Here is a 14,535-nt window from a genome sequence, read left to right as displayed (position 1 = left end):
AAGATTTAGCTGAACAGCTGCATGAAATCTCTCCAGGCTCAGTATATCATAGTACTTGGCTGCAGTATATGAGCCACGCGTGTGCCCTCACATTCTTTCTGGCTGAGTGCCTTGTATGGATGAGAAAGTCTCCTACTCTGAAGTGCAACATTCGCTGTTTATCAGCCTCTGCCACAGAAGGGACTCCATTCACAACACAGCTCAGGATCACAGATTGGAAATTGAAAAACAAAACATAAAAAAAAAGACACCCACTAATTATAAATCCATATTGATGACAAAAACACATTTCAAATTACTTACTAAATGCAAGAATAACAGTCAGAGAACTAAACATTAAATATCATTAATTTATTTTTTATTTAATTATAAATTAATATGAGAAATGACATTTACAAATGTAGTATACTAAAACACTAAAGTACTTTTTACTACTAAGACTGCAGGGTGTTAAGTTATTATAAAAGTAATAAAAAAATAAAAACTATTCCTAGCTGCTGCACCCCATAGGGAGGCAGAATGGTACAACCTTTTGGTGGTAGCTCTTAGACTAAAATATGTAGAACTATGAGGACAGACTGTCAACAAGGGGAGGCAGTAAACAATGTAACATGACCTCTAGTTCTATTCAAATAAGAATTTCCTGCATTACTACAAGCCAAAACCCAGCACACATCTCCTTTAAGAGTGCCAATTATGCTAAAGAGAACATTTTTACAGTACAATAAAGTAGCAAGCCCATGTAACTTGCAAGCCTGTTGCAAAAGCTGTTGCTTTTCTCATTTGTTATCATGTGCTCATCTCACTCTCCCTGTGTTATGTTAAGTAGCCGGTCTGCTTTCTGTCTTTGACTCTTTCCTCCTTAGATTTCAATTCCAAACATGGTTATCCTTTCCAGGGGTGTCTCACTTCCCACCCCAGCCCATTCCTTTCCTGCTTTGTGTTTCCAGCAATGCTCACTCCACTGTAAGAGAGAGTTGAGACACGGGGAGACGAAACATAGCAGGTGATACAGTGGGAATTGAAGGCAGAAGGGGGTGCAAGAGAGATGAAGAAGCTCACAGCTACATTCCACATGTTTAATTTTGCCAGGGACAAATGGAATAGAGAAGTCGCTAAGATGGAAAAGGGGAACATTTTGTAACTTCATATTTGGGTTTAGGTTCTTTATGAACACTAAAGAATATTTATGACAAAGCAAAAAAGAACAGTCCTCTAAAGATTTCTCCTGGACCTGAAAGAAATCTCTTTCATGTGGAGGCTGTGCGAGTAGAACATGACCAGCGCCAACTTTAGCTTGAGTACAATAATCTATGGTCATTCACTATGTACAGAATGGACCAACAGCACAGAGGGTGCCATCTACCATCTGGGTAACACAATTCTTTTTTTAGGGTATATGGGCGGTAGTGGAACTTATGGAGCACTGTACATCTTCAGTTTCCTGGCTCCTGCTTTCCTCTGTTTGGCGTTATGGGGCTGGCTGTCAGTGTTTGGCCTCGATGTCTTTGTCTGGAACATCCTGCTGATGCTGCAGTGCTTTGCGCAGGTGTGCCACCTGATATTTCGGCTGATGCGGGATGGTCTGGCTAACGAGGAGCTTTCTGCCTTTTACTCTGCAGTCTATTTGCCACTTGAGGTACCTGTGCAGGTGTTCAAAGAAATCACTGCTGTTTGTGAGAACAAGGTGTTCACTCTCAAGACTGAGGAGACTTACGCTATAGAGGGAAAAACACCCATTGACCAGCTTTCCTTTCTGCTCTCTGGAAGGTTAGTACGAACATTCACGATTAGAATGGACACATTGATTAATAACCATTATTCTTTAAAGCTGCATAGAAACATGCACATCCTGTGTTTAAGTGCATTAAAAAAAATCTATACAGCTTCAGCTGTGTGAATTTAAGGTCCCTCCGACTAGCCATCATATCATTTGCATAAAAAGATGTATTTGTTGCACATGTTTTAAGAGTGAGTCGATAATATACTACATTTATCCAATATAAGAAAATTAGTAAATGGAGAGAGCAAAAAAGGTTTATATAGTATAGGCAAAACTTTAATAAAAAGTAAAAAAGCATTCTCAGTGTATAGCTCCAGAAGTTTGGCTTTTGCTATGCATTCCTCTTATTGAAATGTATCTTATATTTTTATATAAATCTGTAACAATTATTTAAAAAATAGTTTAAGAAAAAAAAAATCACCAATAGGAAATTATATGAACTATAGAATAAACTGAAAAATTAGTATAATATATAAACATTGTAAAAATTGATTTATAATGATGTTGATGATGGCGAATACTATTATTTATTATTTTCTATTCACATAGCTCAGGTTTAGCTGGTCAGATTTAATTAATCCTTACTTTATAAATATAAGTGACCCAAGTACCTATCTTGAACAAATTAAATAATTAACACATTTTATTTAAAAAAAATTCCTACGAATCACACAGTTATGTTGTAATCTTCACAAACTGCATCTTTAAATAATCTGACTGTCTAATAGGTATTTGTAAAAGCACTTATTACTCTACAAATGACTGAGATTGATCCAGATCTGCATATTCTGATACATGTTTATGTTTACATGTTTATGTGTTGACACTATACCTACATTTTTTAACAAGGTTTCATACAAATATGCTTATAGTGTATGACTGTGCTTACTATAGCTCTAATTACTGATGATATTGATTATGATTATTTGCCTGCAAATCAAGCATTTAGTTTAATTATTAAATGATAGACTGAAGTCTAAGATGAAATAGATAAATTACTGTATACAGCTTTAATTAATTAAAAACCAAAACCAATCAAAACCATTGTCTTGATCCTAAATTACACTATTTTGTAAAGAGGATCAACTCACTTGTATCTAAATCAATGATATTTGACTAATCATTGTGTTTAGTTCAATCATTATGAGTATTTATTTTTAGGCATATTCATTTGAACACAACATTTACATTTATTTATTTTTGTTTTTAAAGATTTTTGGACTTTTTTTGTACTTTTTTTTTTTTTGGCTACTGATCCCACCAATTGTTCTCTTTTTCTATAATTCATAGAATTCGTGTGTCTTTAGAAGGTCAGTTTCTTCATTACATATTCCCCCACCAATTCCTGGATTCTCCAGAATGGGAATCCCTCAGACCAACAGAGGATGGCAATTTCCAGGTGCCATAACAAATGCTTTTAGAGTGCCTTAATCTTAATATGGTGTAATGCAACCTCTTTTTGCCTTTAGAATAACCAATATCTTGAATTCACATCCAACATTTAACTGGCATCTCTTGAACACTCTGATCTCCCCCATTCTCAGGTGACACTAACAGCAGAGACGGATTGCCACTACATCTCCTGGCGCCGCCGCCGTCTTTATCTCCTTCTGTCCAAAGACCGGTACATTGCTCGACTCTTCTCTGTCATGCTTGGCAATGACATTGCAGACAAACTGTACGCTCTTAATGACAAACTCTTTGTCAAGAGTGGGGTACACCTCGACATCCGTCTGCCGAGCCTCTACCACGTTCTTGCCCCAACACCACAAAGTAGTGAGGGGGGCAGTGGCAGTTCCGCACCCAGGGGAAGCCAAGGGAATCAGATAGCTGTGCCAATAGACGCAGCACTTAGCAAGCAGCATGTAGGTGCACCAAGCTCTCAGCAAGGACAGAAGAAGGACCCGCTTGTCAAAGGTCAACCCTCCCAGCGACACTCTTCCACGGATCCTGAGATGCCCTCGGGTGAGGACTCAACCAGCCTAGTCCTCGAGGACTTTGCTGATATGATAGGCTCTCTAGTGGACTATGGGAGTGAAAGGGATTATTTGAAGTAAAAAAATAGTGTGCTGAAGCTAACACACAGGGCCACTTCTTAAGTTACATGTAAGTACACACAAATAGGTTAGGACGGGAAGTGTGGGGAGCAACGTGTGCTTTGCAAAGTGTGTTTTGAAGTGGCATGGTTGCACTCATCTGACATCAAGCACTTGACTAACTTAAGAGAATGCAGAAGTGGAATGTGTTTTAAAGTGAATGTGCATTTGACATTTAACTCTTTCACAAGTGATACTGAATGCATGAACGAGGTTCAAATAGATGTATTCTGTGTGGCAAAACTGAGCTTGAATTTTGAAATTTTGTGCAGTAAATTACTGTTTCTTTGAATATATCTGTGTGTTTATGTCTACATGGACTGCTGTGGGTCAGAGGAAGGAGAAGTCATTGGGCTCTTTCCTTGCCTCACATATACTAAAATGAATACATTACACATTTTCCTATACATGAAAAGTTTAAATATAATTAGTCAAAAGGAGTTACTCAATATTTTCCTTTGACAACTGTCTCATCGCCCTGCATATTTGTTTAAAGGCTAGAAATTCATGATCAACCAGCCCAAACAGTAGACTCTTTTAATCCACCTCTTGCTTTTTTTTAAATACATGCTTGCACCATCTGTGGGTGATATTGCATTTCACAAGGGGGTAGAAAGGGTGGTATTGGATGGCATGCATGACAGCTGATGGAAGTAGATGAGCTTCACTGTCATTGAAATGCTGACCTTGTGCACAAGGCCTTTGGAGGAATGAAAGGTATGACTTGGGCTGTGTGGACAGATAGGTGACACCATACTTTGAAAAGCGACTTGAAGTTATTCAGGATAGATTCAAAACATATTTTAATATAGAGGGTCCACTTTAATAGTAAATGACCAAAATGCAAATGACCACTTGTTAATTTTCATCATATATTCGACAGATAGTGATACTCCTGGAAGGTTTCGATATCAAAGAGGACGTGCTCCACTGGCTCCCACGGATACCCCGAGGCTCTAAAAATAATCGAATCCATAAACAAAGCCAAGAGTGAAACCAGGGTCTCAGCAAGTTCACTGCATGCATCTCATTTCCTTTGCTGTTGTAGGTTGTATTTCTATAGTACAGAGATATACTGTAAATCTTAAAGAGGTTTTTAGAAAGGATTATACTATACTACTATAGAAATAGATTTTCCTTCCACTGGCCTTGATCAACTTGTTAATACCATTTATGTTTTTGTTTTAATATTGCTTTGATGTCTCAGTATTTTTGTGGATCTGAATGTAAGTAAATGCTCCACTTCACTTTTTCCTTTATTTCCTAGCATATTTATGTTTTTGCCTTTTATTTTTTTAACACAAAGGATAAATAACAAGTACAGGGAAAACATTCAACTGGCAAATACTACTTTATGTAAGTCTTTAATTCACTATACAGAATTAATGTATTTTCATGGGGCCAATTTTATCCATAATAAAACCTCAGTGAAAAATCAGTTCATGGCTGATATTGATCCCAGTCTGCAATGTGCCTTCAGTAGAATAAGCTTTAAACTACATTTTAATTACCAAATGTTAAACATAAATATGCCTGAACATTGTTATTAACAAATAATCTATACATTAAATATAAACAAACCGTCAAGCAACTGTATATCAGAACTTATATATGTTAGCTAATAAAGCACTTGAGATTTCAACATGATCAGTTCAACAGAAATGCATAACATTTTTGCATTATTTGGTATTAAGAGGAACAATATCATCAAACAGAACTCCAGTAATTGAACAGTGCTATAAAGTATAACTGTATAATTTCTCTGTAATATCTGACTGAACATCTTGAATACTGAATAATACATTATTATTATACATTATTAATATTATATATTATTATACTAATAATAATACATAAATGGTATTTTTTACACTATCCATGATATATATTTGCTTATTAATGGAACACTATTAAATTATGATGTCTTTACATATGCAGTTCTTATGTGTGTGCTTTGTTAATTGGTGGATTTATAAGATGCATCTTCCAAATGTTTCCATTCTATTGGGTTCCTCTGTCCCCTGTGGCATTCAGCATGTCTGGATAAAGTCATGTGACCAGGGTGCACTCCTGCCAATCTTTATGTTCTCCACACACAATGTATCCATCGTTCTAATGACAGAAAAATCACAGACACACCCTCGCATTCACATTATGCACTCCCAAAGAGTTATGTTTTATACTTTGTGGACATCTTTGTTGATTTTACCTCGTTTTGGGGATCTTAGAGATACAGATGTATTCAAAGTGAATGTTCCCTTGTCGGTATAAAAATGCTCCAATATTCTTTAAATGGATGGACTCAATCTTGCATAGATGCTCTGGGTGTCCTACCACAGTTTTATAAATGGCTTTGTTGGTTCGTCTGCAATGTATATATATTAGAAAGAAAAAACTAAATATACAAAACAAATTGTATCATTTTGTGTAAACAGCATCACACTCTTCATATATACCAGTAACATGTTGAAATGCACAGTCACATGATTATAAATGACATGGAAAAATAAAGAATCACATCTGAAATGTATGTGATTTTTCCCCCACAAAGTTGCAGTTAGTAGTGGATAAACTGGAAAGATGTTATACATACAGCTGGAACTCCTTCTTTGTCTTGATGTCTTGCATAGAGACCAGAGTGACCTGCACCACTGCACTCTTTGACAGTGGGGACACTTTCAGCTCAATCATTATGTGATTAACTATAAAGGAATACAAAGCACAGATGAAATCAACAGGAATCCGGATTTCTTATGCAAGTATGTGTTTTCATTTGTGAGTCTAAAAGGTTCTTTTTAATCAGTGGCCACATACTTTTCCAATCTTATTCACACTTTTAAATCTCAGCTGAAACATGATGATTATGTTAGCAAAAACAAGCCCACCGCAAAAGGGAACTCCAGACGTAGTCAATAGGTAGACTTTCTCATGGATGGGTAACGGTGATTCTGTTATCCCACTGTTCTTCAGCAAGCCTAAAAAAACACACACACATGAACACACACGAACAGGATGGGAGTTCACAAGGAGTTTATTTACCTGTCTTTGAAAAAGACACTGCACATAAAACAATTTTACACCAATATACAAATGCTATAAGCCTTTATACCCTTAAACTTAAATCCAGGAGATTCTAACATTTGCTACTATGGTTCTGTTAACCACCAACAGAGAACATAGTGTTTTGGTTTGAAATCATAGCAATAATGATTTAAACAGATTCAAGTACATCATCTATTTATTTTCCATTTGTAGGATGTTCATTAGGCTACTCAGTGGATGAATAATGACATATTGGCCTAAAACCAGCATTCCATAAGGCACAAATGCTTTTCATCAGGACTTAAGTTACATGTGAAAGGAATGTTGAAGTCCATTGCATGGTATCATGCACACGCATATTCACACTCTTTTACACCTTCATCTATCGGCATGTTTCTGGAAGATGAATAGAAACTTGAGAACAGAGTGGAATCCCATACAGATTACTTTCCACATGGAGAAAATGCACACAAATTTTGAGAAATCAATTTGTCGCTAGTGTTGCTTATTATTAAGTCTTAATAAATGTTTATGTATGTGATAAAAAAAAATGAAGGTGGTATTTTTTCCTATATTCTGCCCAATAATGCACTTACATTAAGTTTTTAAATAAAACTTAATATTTTTTTATATGACAAAAAGCATAAAATTATCAAGCTTTTATAATAAACACTACAGAGACTGTATATTATATTATAGGATCAGTGGTCAGAAAGCTTACTTTACCTATCTGAGGGCAAACGTTGTTAAAGGGACCATCACAGCTTGTACATTGCCCGGCCAGGAAGTCCTCATAACTGGAACAAGGGAATCCAGTGAGCTCACATGAGCCATTTAGTGCACTCATGTACACATGCAGCGCCCTCATATGGTCACAGATTACATAGCCATATACTGGAAAATAAATAAAAACTGACAACAAACCAGAACTGTTACCAGCTACTGTTTTTAACTTCATATTCAGCTACAGTTACAGAAGTTTTCAATAATTACTCACTAAACTGTTAAGACACAATTTTGATTTGCTGGTTTGTAAACACAAATTGCAAACACGACTGCAAGACAATGTACATAAAGCAAGATTTTTTTTATCCTTGTTGTTGTCACAGAGCAAGGCATTGCTTTTTGATCAATTACCTGATGCAAAACTTGACCGTACACAACCAGTTTGGTCCAGTCCACCATTTACAAAAAAATCCACATGTCCAACAGGAATAGAAATGCCAAAATCTGCCAAATGAAATTGAAATTATTGGGAATTGACCTGATAGTATTGGTAAAAATCAGGAGCATAAAAAGCAGCAGTTTATTATGCAGGTAAAACAACAGCAGATATAAGGCTCTTATGTTATTATTCCCATTTTACAACAGACTTAAAGATTTGTGGGATTTTGTTCTTACAGTCAGAGTCGGTGTGTATAGCCTCAACGAACATTGCATCTGAGGGATCCAGGCGGTCAAATGGGTCAGCTTTTTTAAACATGGGCCCTGCTGGGTCCAGTCCTGTAAAAAAAAAAAAAAAAAAAAAAAAAAAAAAAAAAAAGAGAGGAAAATTGTAACAAATTTAGCATAATAGTAAAATAACCACAAAATTTAATGTTTAAGACAGAATACAGTGTAAAATATTGTTCAAGAATAATAATAAAAAAAATTAGTTCTTACCAATTATTATTGTATTATTATTGTAATGCTTACTAAGAAACCACGCAAAGAAAATCTAAGACATCAACAACACTTTAGAGTTAAAAATTCTGCACCTTGCTTAGTTTTTAGTCTGATAAAGTAGGCTTTAGCAAATATTAGCTTACCATGTACAAATGACTCACCTGTAATTCGGCCCAGTTTGCCTCCAAATAAAGTTCCCACAAATCCTGCTACATGTGCTCCCACGCTTATGCCAATGAGATGGAATGATTCCAGATTAATACCACTGGTCTGCATTAGCAGCACAAAAAGCACTGTTAAGTATCTAAATTAACACACAGTGATAACTGATTGTGTCTTGTATATGTTTGAAGAAATAAGATAAAAATATAACATACTAACCTTAAGCTGATTTATAAGAACTGATATCTGCACAGCCACCTCCTTGTAATTATCCACAACCTGGTTGTAGGCATAAGAGGCTCCACATAGCCAGTCTACCACCAGGATATTGGCATCCTCCTTCTCTAACAAAGCCTGGGCTAGGCCACTCACCCAGGAGGGCTTCCTGCCTAAGGCACTAAACGAGATGGCATTACATTGGGAGAAGATTTAGAAATTGATCTCGGTGAAACAAAGGGTACAAAGGAACACAAGTTATTCTCGGAGTGCACAATATTCCTTACCTATAGCCATGAATAATGACTTTAGTGGGAAGTGTACTGTTGAAGTGTGAAGTATGTTTCTGTGTATGGCTGAGACAGTGTTGGGTGAAAAGACTAGCGCAGTCTGCATTCTTCCGTGTTAGCAGCAGGTACTGAACATGTACACCTTTCGTTCGTCTGTATTTTTTCCATGTTGTGTTGTTGAAGTCTGCACAGTTTGCGTTGGGTTCTTCATCACTAACTGTGATCATAGAGAGACAAAGGCATTGGGTGAGAACAGCACTTAGAAGGTACATTTAATACAGTACTGGAGTTTCATTTTCAGTTATAGCCCTCAGAATTAGTGTAAAACACACTATGAACTGACACAGGTGAAGAGATGTCTTCCCAAAAACCACCACAGTTGTTTTTTCAGACTTATTACCAGAATTATTATATACAAGGTGGTATTAAATTTTTTTAAGACTTTTGTGTTGAAAAAAAAATGTTAGTTGAGAATGCGGCAGCCAAAGAATGCGGCAGCCAGAGTTCTCACAAGGTCAAGGAAATATGATCATATAGCCCCAATCTTATCATCCCTACACTGGCTACCTGTTAAGTTCTCTCTCCAGTGTTCTGTATTGTTGAAAGATTTATGATCACACTCTTGATGTCACCCAAATGAGGATAAGTTCCCCCTTTGAGTCTGGTTTCTCTCAAGGTTTCTTCCTCATAACATCTAAGGGAGTTTTTCCTTGCCACAGTCGTCACGGCTGCTCATCAGGGATAAATGCACACCATTCACCTTGACTGTTGATTTCTGTAAAGCTGCTTTGAGACAATGTCTGTTGTGAAAAGCGCTATAGAAATAAACTTGACTTGACTTAAAAGACGTTTCGTAACACTCCAACAGATGGCAGCACAAGGCTGCATGCACAGTCACAGGGAGCACCAAACCTTCATAATTTAGTTTGCCAGAAGACATTGTTCTGTGAACGGAAGCTGTGTGGCCGGTGCTATTCTCACTACATGCCTTACCACGTCTGCTTTTCTGACCACAGGCGCATCCTGTCACTGAGCTCTCTTCAGACGTGAGTTTGTCGGCAGAAACAACATGATCTTATTTCTGCAGCCACCCTACTAGCCAGATTTGACTCCTGCGGACTTCGCCCTCTTCCCGAAGTAGAAAAATCCAGGTCAAAGTCTGCTGTTTTGACACAATTGGGGAGATCAAGCACAAATAGCAAAAGGTGCTTAATATGCTTCGAAAAGAAAAATTCCAGGACACATTCCAGGAATGCTGGGAATGCTGTATTTCTGTGCAAGGGGACTATTTTGAGGGTGATAGTGTGCAAACATAGATAAATAAAGTCTTTTCTTGTAAACAGAACTAGTCTCGAATATTTTTGATACCACCTTATATGATATCTCTTGTAAATATCCTATTAGTAGAAGCATAGCTACTAAACTGTAATTATTAAACTCAAATAAAATAATCCAGAAGAGTTAGGGTTTCAGCAAAATAAAAGGCAAAATGTAATCTTAAACCAACATTAAACGTAATAAAATGTAATAATATTAACAGTAATTTATGTGATACTTTTACATGATTTGTGTGTCAAATACAAGCAGTTTATATTTTATGTTTAAGTGTATATCAGATGGGTAAAAGTATAGTTTTACTGGCTTTTATTAAACATCAGCGCACTTACCTACCACTGATGTCACGCAGAGTGACAGAAGGCACAATAAGGTTATCTGCATGATAAGGTTTATCCGATTTTATACTGTTTTTATGATGTGGTTTCTCGTTTTTCTCGTTGTATGTCGAGTATGCATTTGTCTTTATAAATCCGATAAAAACCTGGACTGTTCTTCTTATTCTGTAGCCAGCACTCCTGTAAGGCTTGAAATCCTAAAAAAATCCTTTGAAAACTGGTAATTTCTTTAAAATATTAAATAATATGAGATGAGAGATTATCCATTTTTTTTCTGATTTGCAGCAACGGTTAGGTTTGTGTGAGAACAATCCTGTGAGTCAGAGGCAGCAAAGTTTCAGATGGGTAAAAAAACCCAACTCAAGTAATGTGAAACAAATGTCTTGTGTTCATTGTGGTGCAGCTGGTTCCATGACCTCACTAGGCTTTAATGCTTGTTTGTGTTGTGCCGCTGGACTCTGCACTTTGGCACTGCTCATTTCAAACATCTGAAACTTATTTTTACCATGGGATTGAAGAGCTGTGGGACAATGGCTTAAACTCTTGATTTAATCTATTTTTTGGTGTATTTACTGTTAATGATTCCAATTAAAATGCACCAAATTGTGTAGATATACTCAACCCAGAACTTAAAAAGTGCATAGACAGTAAATACAATGTTTATCTTTATTGATTGCATTTTTGCACTGATTACATTATGTCAAATAAAGGTAAATCATTCCAATAACAAAACTGATTACACATTTTACATAGTCCACATTTTGGATCAAAATAAAACAATCATGGTAAAAAAAAAAAAAATCTTACTTTTGTTTCTTTGGTTTCTTGATATGATTTGAATAATTCTTTATTTTTTATTTTTTAAGTTTCTGCAGGTATCTTCTAAACAGAAATGAGATTTTAAGCAGTCAAATTCTATTCTATTCTATCAAAACAAAAAGTACATAATTACCGAACTCAATTACAAATTTTTATTTCATATTGATTCTTTGTCTTTCTCCGGGTAAGACAGATGCTAACCAATCAGTAGTACGTTTACGTGCCTCTGCCCAGTTATAACGAGGAGTGTATCCCAGATCTCGGTGGGCCTTTTGATAAGAGAAGGTGAAAGGTGTGTTTAACATTATCAGGAGCTGCCTATTCAGTGGTGGAGCAAAGCGAAGAAAGGGGCGGAGCATAAGTTGGACCACCTCCATGAGGAAGCAGATAAGGTACAGAATGGAGAAAGGTAGAAAGAGTCTCTCCTGTATGCTAAAACCAAGTGGTAACAGGACAGCATGGTTGAAGTCAGAATAGCTGACAGGTGGAGTGTCATCTGAGATGTAGTAAAAGTTTCCCCCAACCACAGCTCTCTTCTCTGGATCTCTCAGAGCTCGTGCAGCCTGCAGATGTGCAAGAGTTGCGTTTCCCACATAAACAGGATTGACTACAGCTTCACGTCGTGAAGTCCTCAGTAACACATCGCCATTCTGAATTCCATCCCTCAGATGGCCTAAAGTAAAACGGCAGCCCTCTCCATATATATACATTGGCCTGAGAACACAGGTAGCCAGCCGGCCCCCATTTTGAAGTATTTCATCCTGGGCATTAAGACAAAGCTGCTCAGCTTCTTTTTTGGTCTGGCTGTAGGGAAACTTTAAGTAAGAGTTGTACACAGTGTCCTCATTGCCATTTATGATTGGGTCACCGCGATGATTTGGACCAGCAACCTCAATGCTACTAGTGTATATAAATGAAGCAACATTCTCCTGGATACATGCCTCGAGAAGCAATTTGGTACCTAAAACAAAAGAAAATGATGTATTTGCATTCAGACACTTAAAACTCGGTTGCCTCTGTATTAGAGGTGAAAAACAGAGGTATCATTTTCTGAATCTGCTTCAAATATTTTTATAATTACATTTTCTTTTATCTCCATTCAGATTTAAGCAAGAGGTTAAACATTTTTTTTTAACCTTTTTTCTAACTTCCTCAGTGGAAAAAAAACAAGTACAAAAGTAGAACCTGATGTCACTGCTACCAACAAATATAATATTTTTTTTGCTGAGTTGTATGGCTAAAAGGTCTAAAATATGAATCGTACAGAACCAGAAGTACTGAAGTACTGACTTTGCTGTGTATATGAATAATTTCAAAACCTACACATCAGTTCATTTGCTGGATGAAATGACAATTCCTTATATATTCTACAAACAATTGATCACTTTTTGATATATTGACCTAACAAGAATATCTATTTGACCTGATGGACATACAGATTAATAAAAAAAAACAACAGTTCCTCAACCACAGCAGAAACACTCTAATTCATAATTGGTGGCCTGTCTACAATTTGATCATTCAGAGTAAATATCAGATCGAGCTCATAGTTATTTAGGATTTAATTTGTAGATCTATCCTGAATAATGCATTCATATATTATTTGGCTTTATCTCTAATCAGAATATATTAATCATTACAGGCTTTCTCTTGTAGCTTACTTGTAAATTAGCTTAGTAGCTTACTTGTAAATTACTTGTAGCTTTCAATCATTAGAAGTCAAACATCATTCAATATGATTCTTGTTAATTACAACATATTAAAGGTATAAAATTGTCCATAAGCATATGTTGTTCAGTTTATGTTTATAATAGGCTTGTGAATAAATGCTGGGTAAAAAAAAACAAATCGTCATAATAACTCCTCACCTTTGACATTTATTCCATGCAGTTCACTGTAGTTCTTAGCTCCAGTGACATCGATCAGAGAGGCAGTGTGGAAAATGATAGATGCTCCTTTACATACTTTCTTCAGTAGGTCACTGTCCCTGATGTCGCCTTCAAATGTACTCAGTTTTGTTTCACCCTGGCATTCTAACAGCCACAATGATTGAACGTTACAACTTATTGCTTGTTTTTTTTTTATCCAAACATTTTATCCAAAGCTAAACATTTACAGGAACACGTGGTTGATCTTTTTGTAAATTGTATTATATTAATGCAAGCAATAATTAGCATTTTGCATTTTACATTACCTCTAACAATGTATTATATATCTCAGTAAAAAAGTGAAACATTTCAAAGTTCCATAGAGAATTAAGAAGAAATTCTTAAAAGAATTATAAGGATGCACATTTACCTTCTAGTGACTGTATGAGTTCAGGTTGAATACATAGGTCTAACAGTCGAATCTCTGCCAGATTCTCTTCCTCTAGTAAAAGCTTAACTAGCTTTCCTCCAAGAAATCCACATGCCCCTGTTACCACACACACATCTCCGGTAAAAGACATAACTACAGGTTTTGCTGCCTAGAATGTTTCAGAGACAAGGAGAAAAAGATTGCTGAGACACCCAGGGATGAGAACTGCTGATGTCTGAAGACAGAGCGATGAAAAGGGAGGCATGTTTTTAAGCTATCTGCCAAGGACAAATCCAATGCCACTTTAGAGATAAGAGTACTGGAAGAAAAGCACTCTATGAGGACTAAACTGTCAAGGGCATATTGGTCAGAGGTCTGCATTTTTCTTTTAGGGTCTGTTTCAAGAGAACAGTATGACAAATTAAAGGGAAAAAGTCTAACATGCTGGGCCACCATGAGACAATAAAACAGGGTCAATACATTTTCCCATA

At 36.3% G+C, this 14,535-nt stretch overlaps 3 protein-coding genes across 5 annotated transcripts; 1 reads left to right on the top strand and 2 right to left on the bottom strand.

Moving 5' to 3' along the window:
- Positions 1-932: 932 nt before the first annotated feature.
- Positions 933-5,317, top strand: popdc2 (popeye domain cAMP effector 2). Of its 3 annotated transcripts, none has more exons than XM_083537121.1 (4): positions 933-1,770; positions 3,074-3,182; positions 3,328-3,889; positions 4,763-5,317. In XM_083537121.1, exons 1-3 carry the CDS (start codon positions 1,277-1,279, stop codon positions 3,838-3,840), a joined length of 1,116 nt encoding a protein of 371 aa, XP_083393247.1. In that variant the 5' UTR covers positions 933-1,276; the 3' UTR covers positions 3,841-3,889; positions 4,763-5,317. The 3 variants fall into 3 exon arrangements, with proteins under 3 accessions (XP_083393247.1, XP_083393246.1, XP_083393248.1); XM_083537122.1 differs by having other exon boundaries at positions 934-1,770; positions 3,328-3,748; XM_083537120.1 differs by lacking the exon at positions 4,763-5,317 and having other exon boundaries at positions 3,328-4,171.
- On the bottom strand, positions 5,228-10,985 carry pla1a (phospholipase A1 member A). Its single transcript, XM_083537075.1, has 11 exons — positions 10,922-10,985; positions 9,252-9,471; positions 8,968-9,145; positions 8,748-8,856; positions 8,323-8,424; positions 8,059-8,151; positions 7,648-7,833; positions 6,765-6,854; positions 6,473-6,581; positions 6,089-6,244; positions 5,228-5,991 (listed from the first exon to the last, which is right to left on the bottom strand). The coding sequence occupies exons 1-11, from the start codon at positions 10,971-10,973 to the stop codon at positions 5,910-5,912; spliced, it is 1,377 nt and encodes a 458-aa protein (XP_083393201.1). The 5' UTR covers positions 10,974-10,985; the 3' UTR covers positions 5,228-5,909.
- A 594-nt stretch (positions 10,986-11,579) lies between these two features.
- Positions 11,580-14,535, bottom strand: hsd3b1 (hydroxy-delta-5-steroid dehydrogenase, 3 beta- and steroid delta-isomerase 1). The gene is made up of 3 exons (XM_083537118.1): positions 14,045-14,535; positions 13,615-13,779; positions 11,580-12,707 (listed from the first exon to the last, which is right to left on the bottom strand). The coding sequence occupies exons 1-3, from the start codon at positions 14,193-14,195 to the stop codon at positions 11,899-11,901; spliced, it is 1,125 nt and encodes a 374-aa protein (XP_083393244.1). The 5' UTR covers positions 14,196-14,535; the 3' UTR covers positions 11,580-11,898.

This window comes from Silurus aristotelis (assembly GCF_946808225.1).
Source record: "Silurus aristotelis genome assembly, chromosome: 3".
NCBI lineage: Eukaryota > Metazoa > Chordata > Actinopteri > Siluriformes > Siluridae > Silurus > Silurus aristotelis.
Note: the sequence above shows the minus strand (reverse complement) of the source record. Positions and strands in the feature narration are given on the sequence as shown.

Coding starts and splice junctions, on each gene's coding strand:
- popdc2 (XM_083537121.1), top strand. CDS start 1,277: ATGACCAGCGCCAACTTTAGCTTGAGTACAATAATCTATGGTCATTCA. Junction 1,771..3,073: donor TCCTTTCTGCTCTCTGGAAG/GTTAGTACGAAC, acceptor TATAATTCATAG/AATTCGTGTGTCTTTAGAAG. Junction 3,183..3,327: donor CAGAGGATGGCAATTTCCAG/GTGCCATAACAA, acceptor CCCCATTCTCAG/GTGACACTAACAGCAGAGAC.
- pla1a (XM_083537075.1), bottom strand. CDS start 10,973: ATGCAGATAACCTTATTGTGCCTTCTGTCACTCTGCGTGACATCAGTG. Junction 9,146..9,251: donor GTCATTATTCATGGCTATAG/GTAAGGAATATT, acceptor CATCTCGTTTAG/TGCCTTAGGCAGGAAGCCCT. Junction 8,152..8,322: donor TATACACACCGACTCTGACT/GTAAGAACAAAA, acceptor TTCATTTGGCAG/ATTTTGGCATTTCTATTCCT.
- hsd3b1 (XM_083537118.1), bottom strand. CDS start 14,195: ATGTCTTTTACCGGAGATGTGTGTGTGGTAACAGGGGCATGTGGATTT. Junction 13,780..14,044: donor ACTCATACAGTCACTAGAAG/GTAAATGTGCAT, acceptor TGTGGCTGTTAG/AATGCCAGGGTGAAACAAAA. Junction 12,708..13,614: donor GCATGGAATAAATGTCAAAG/GTGAGGAGTTAT, acceptor CTTTTGTTTTAG/GTACCAAATTGCTTCTCGAG.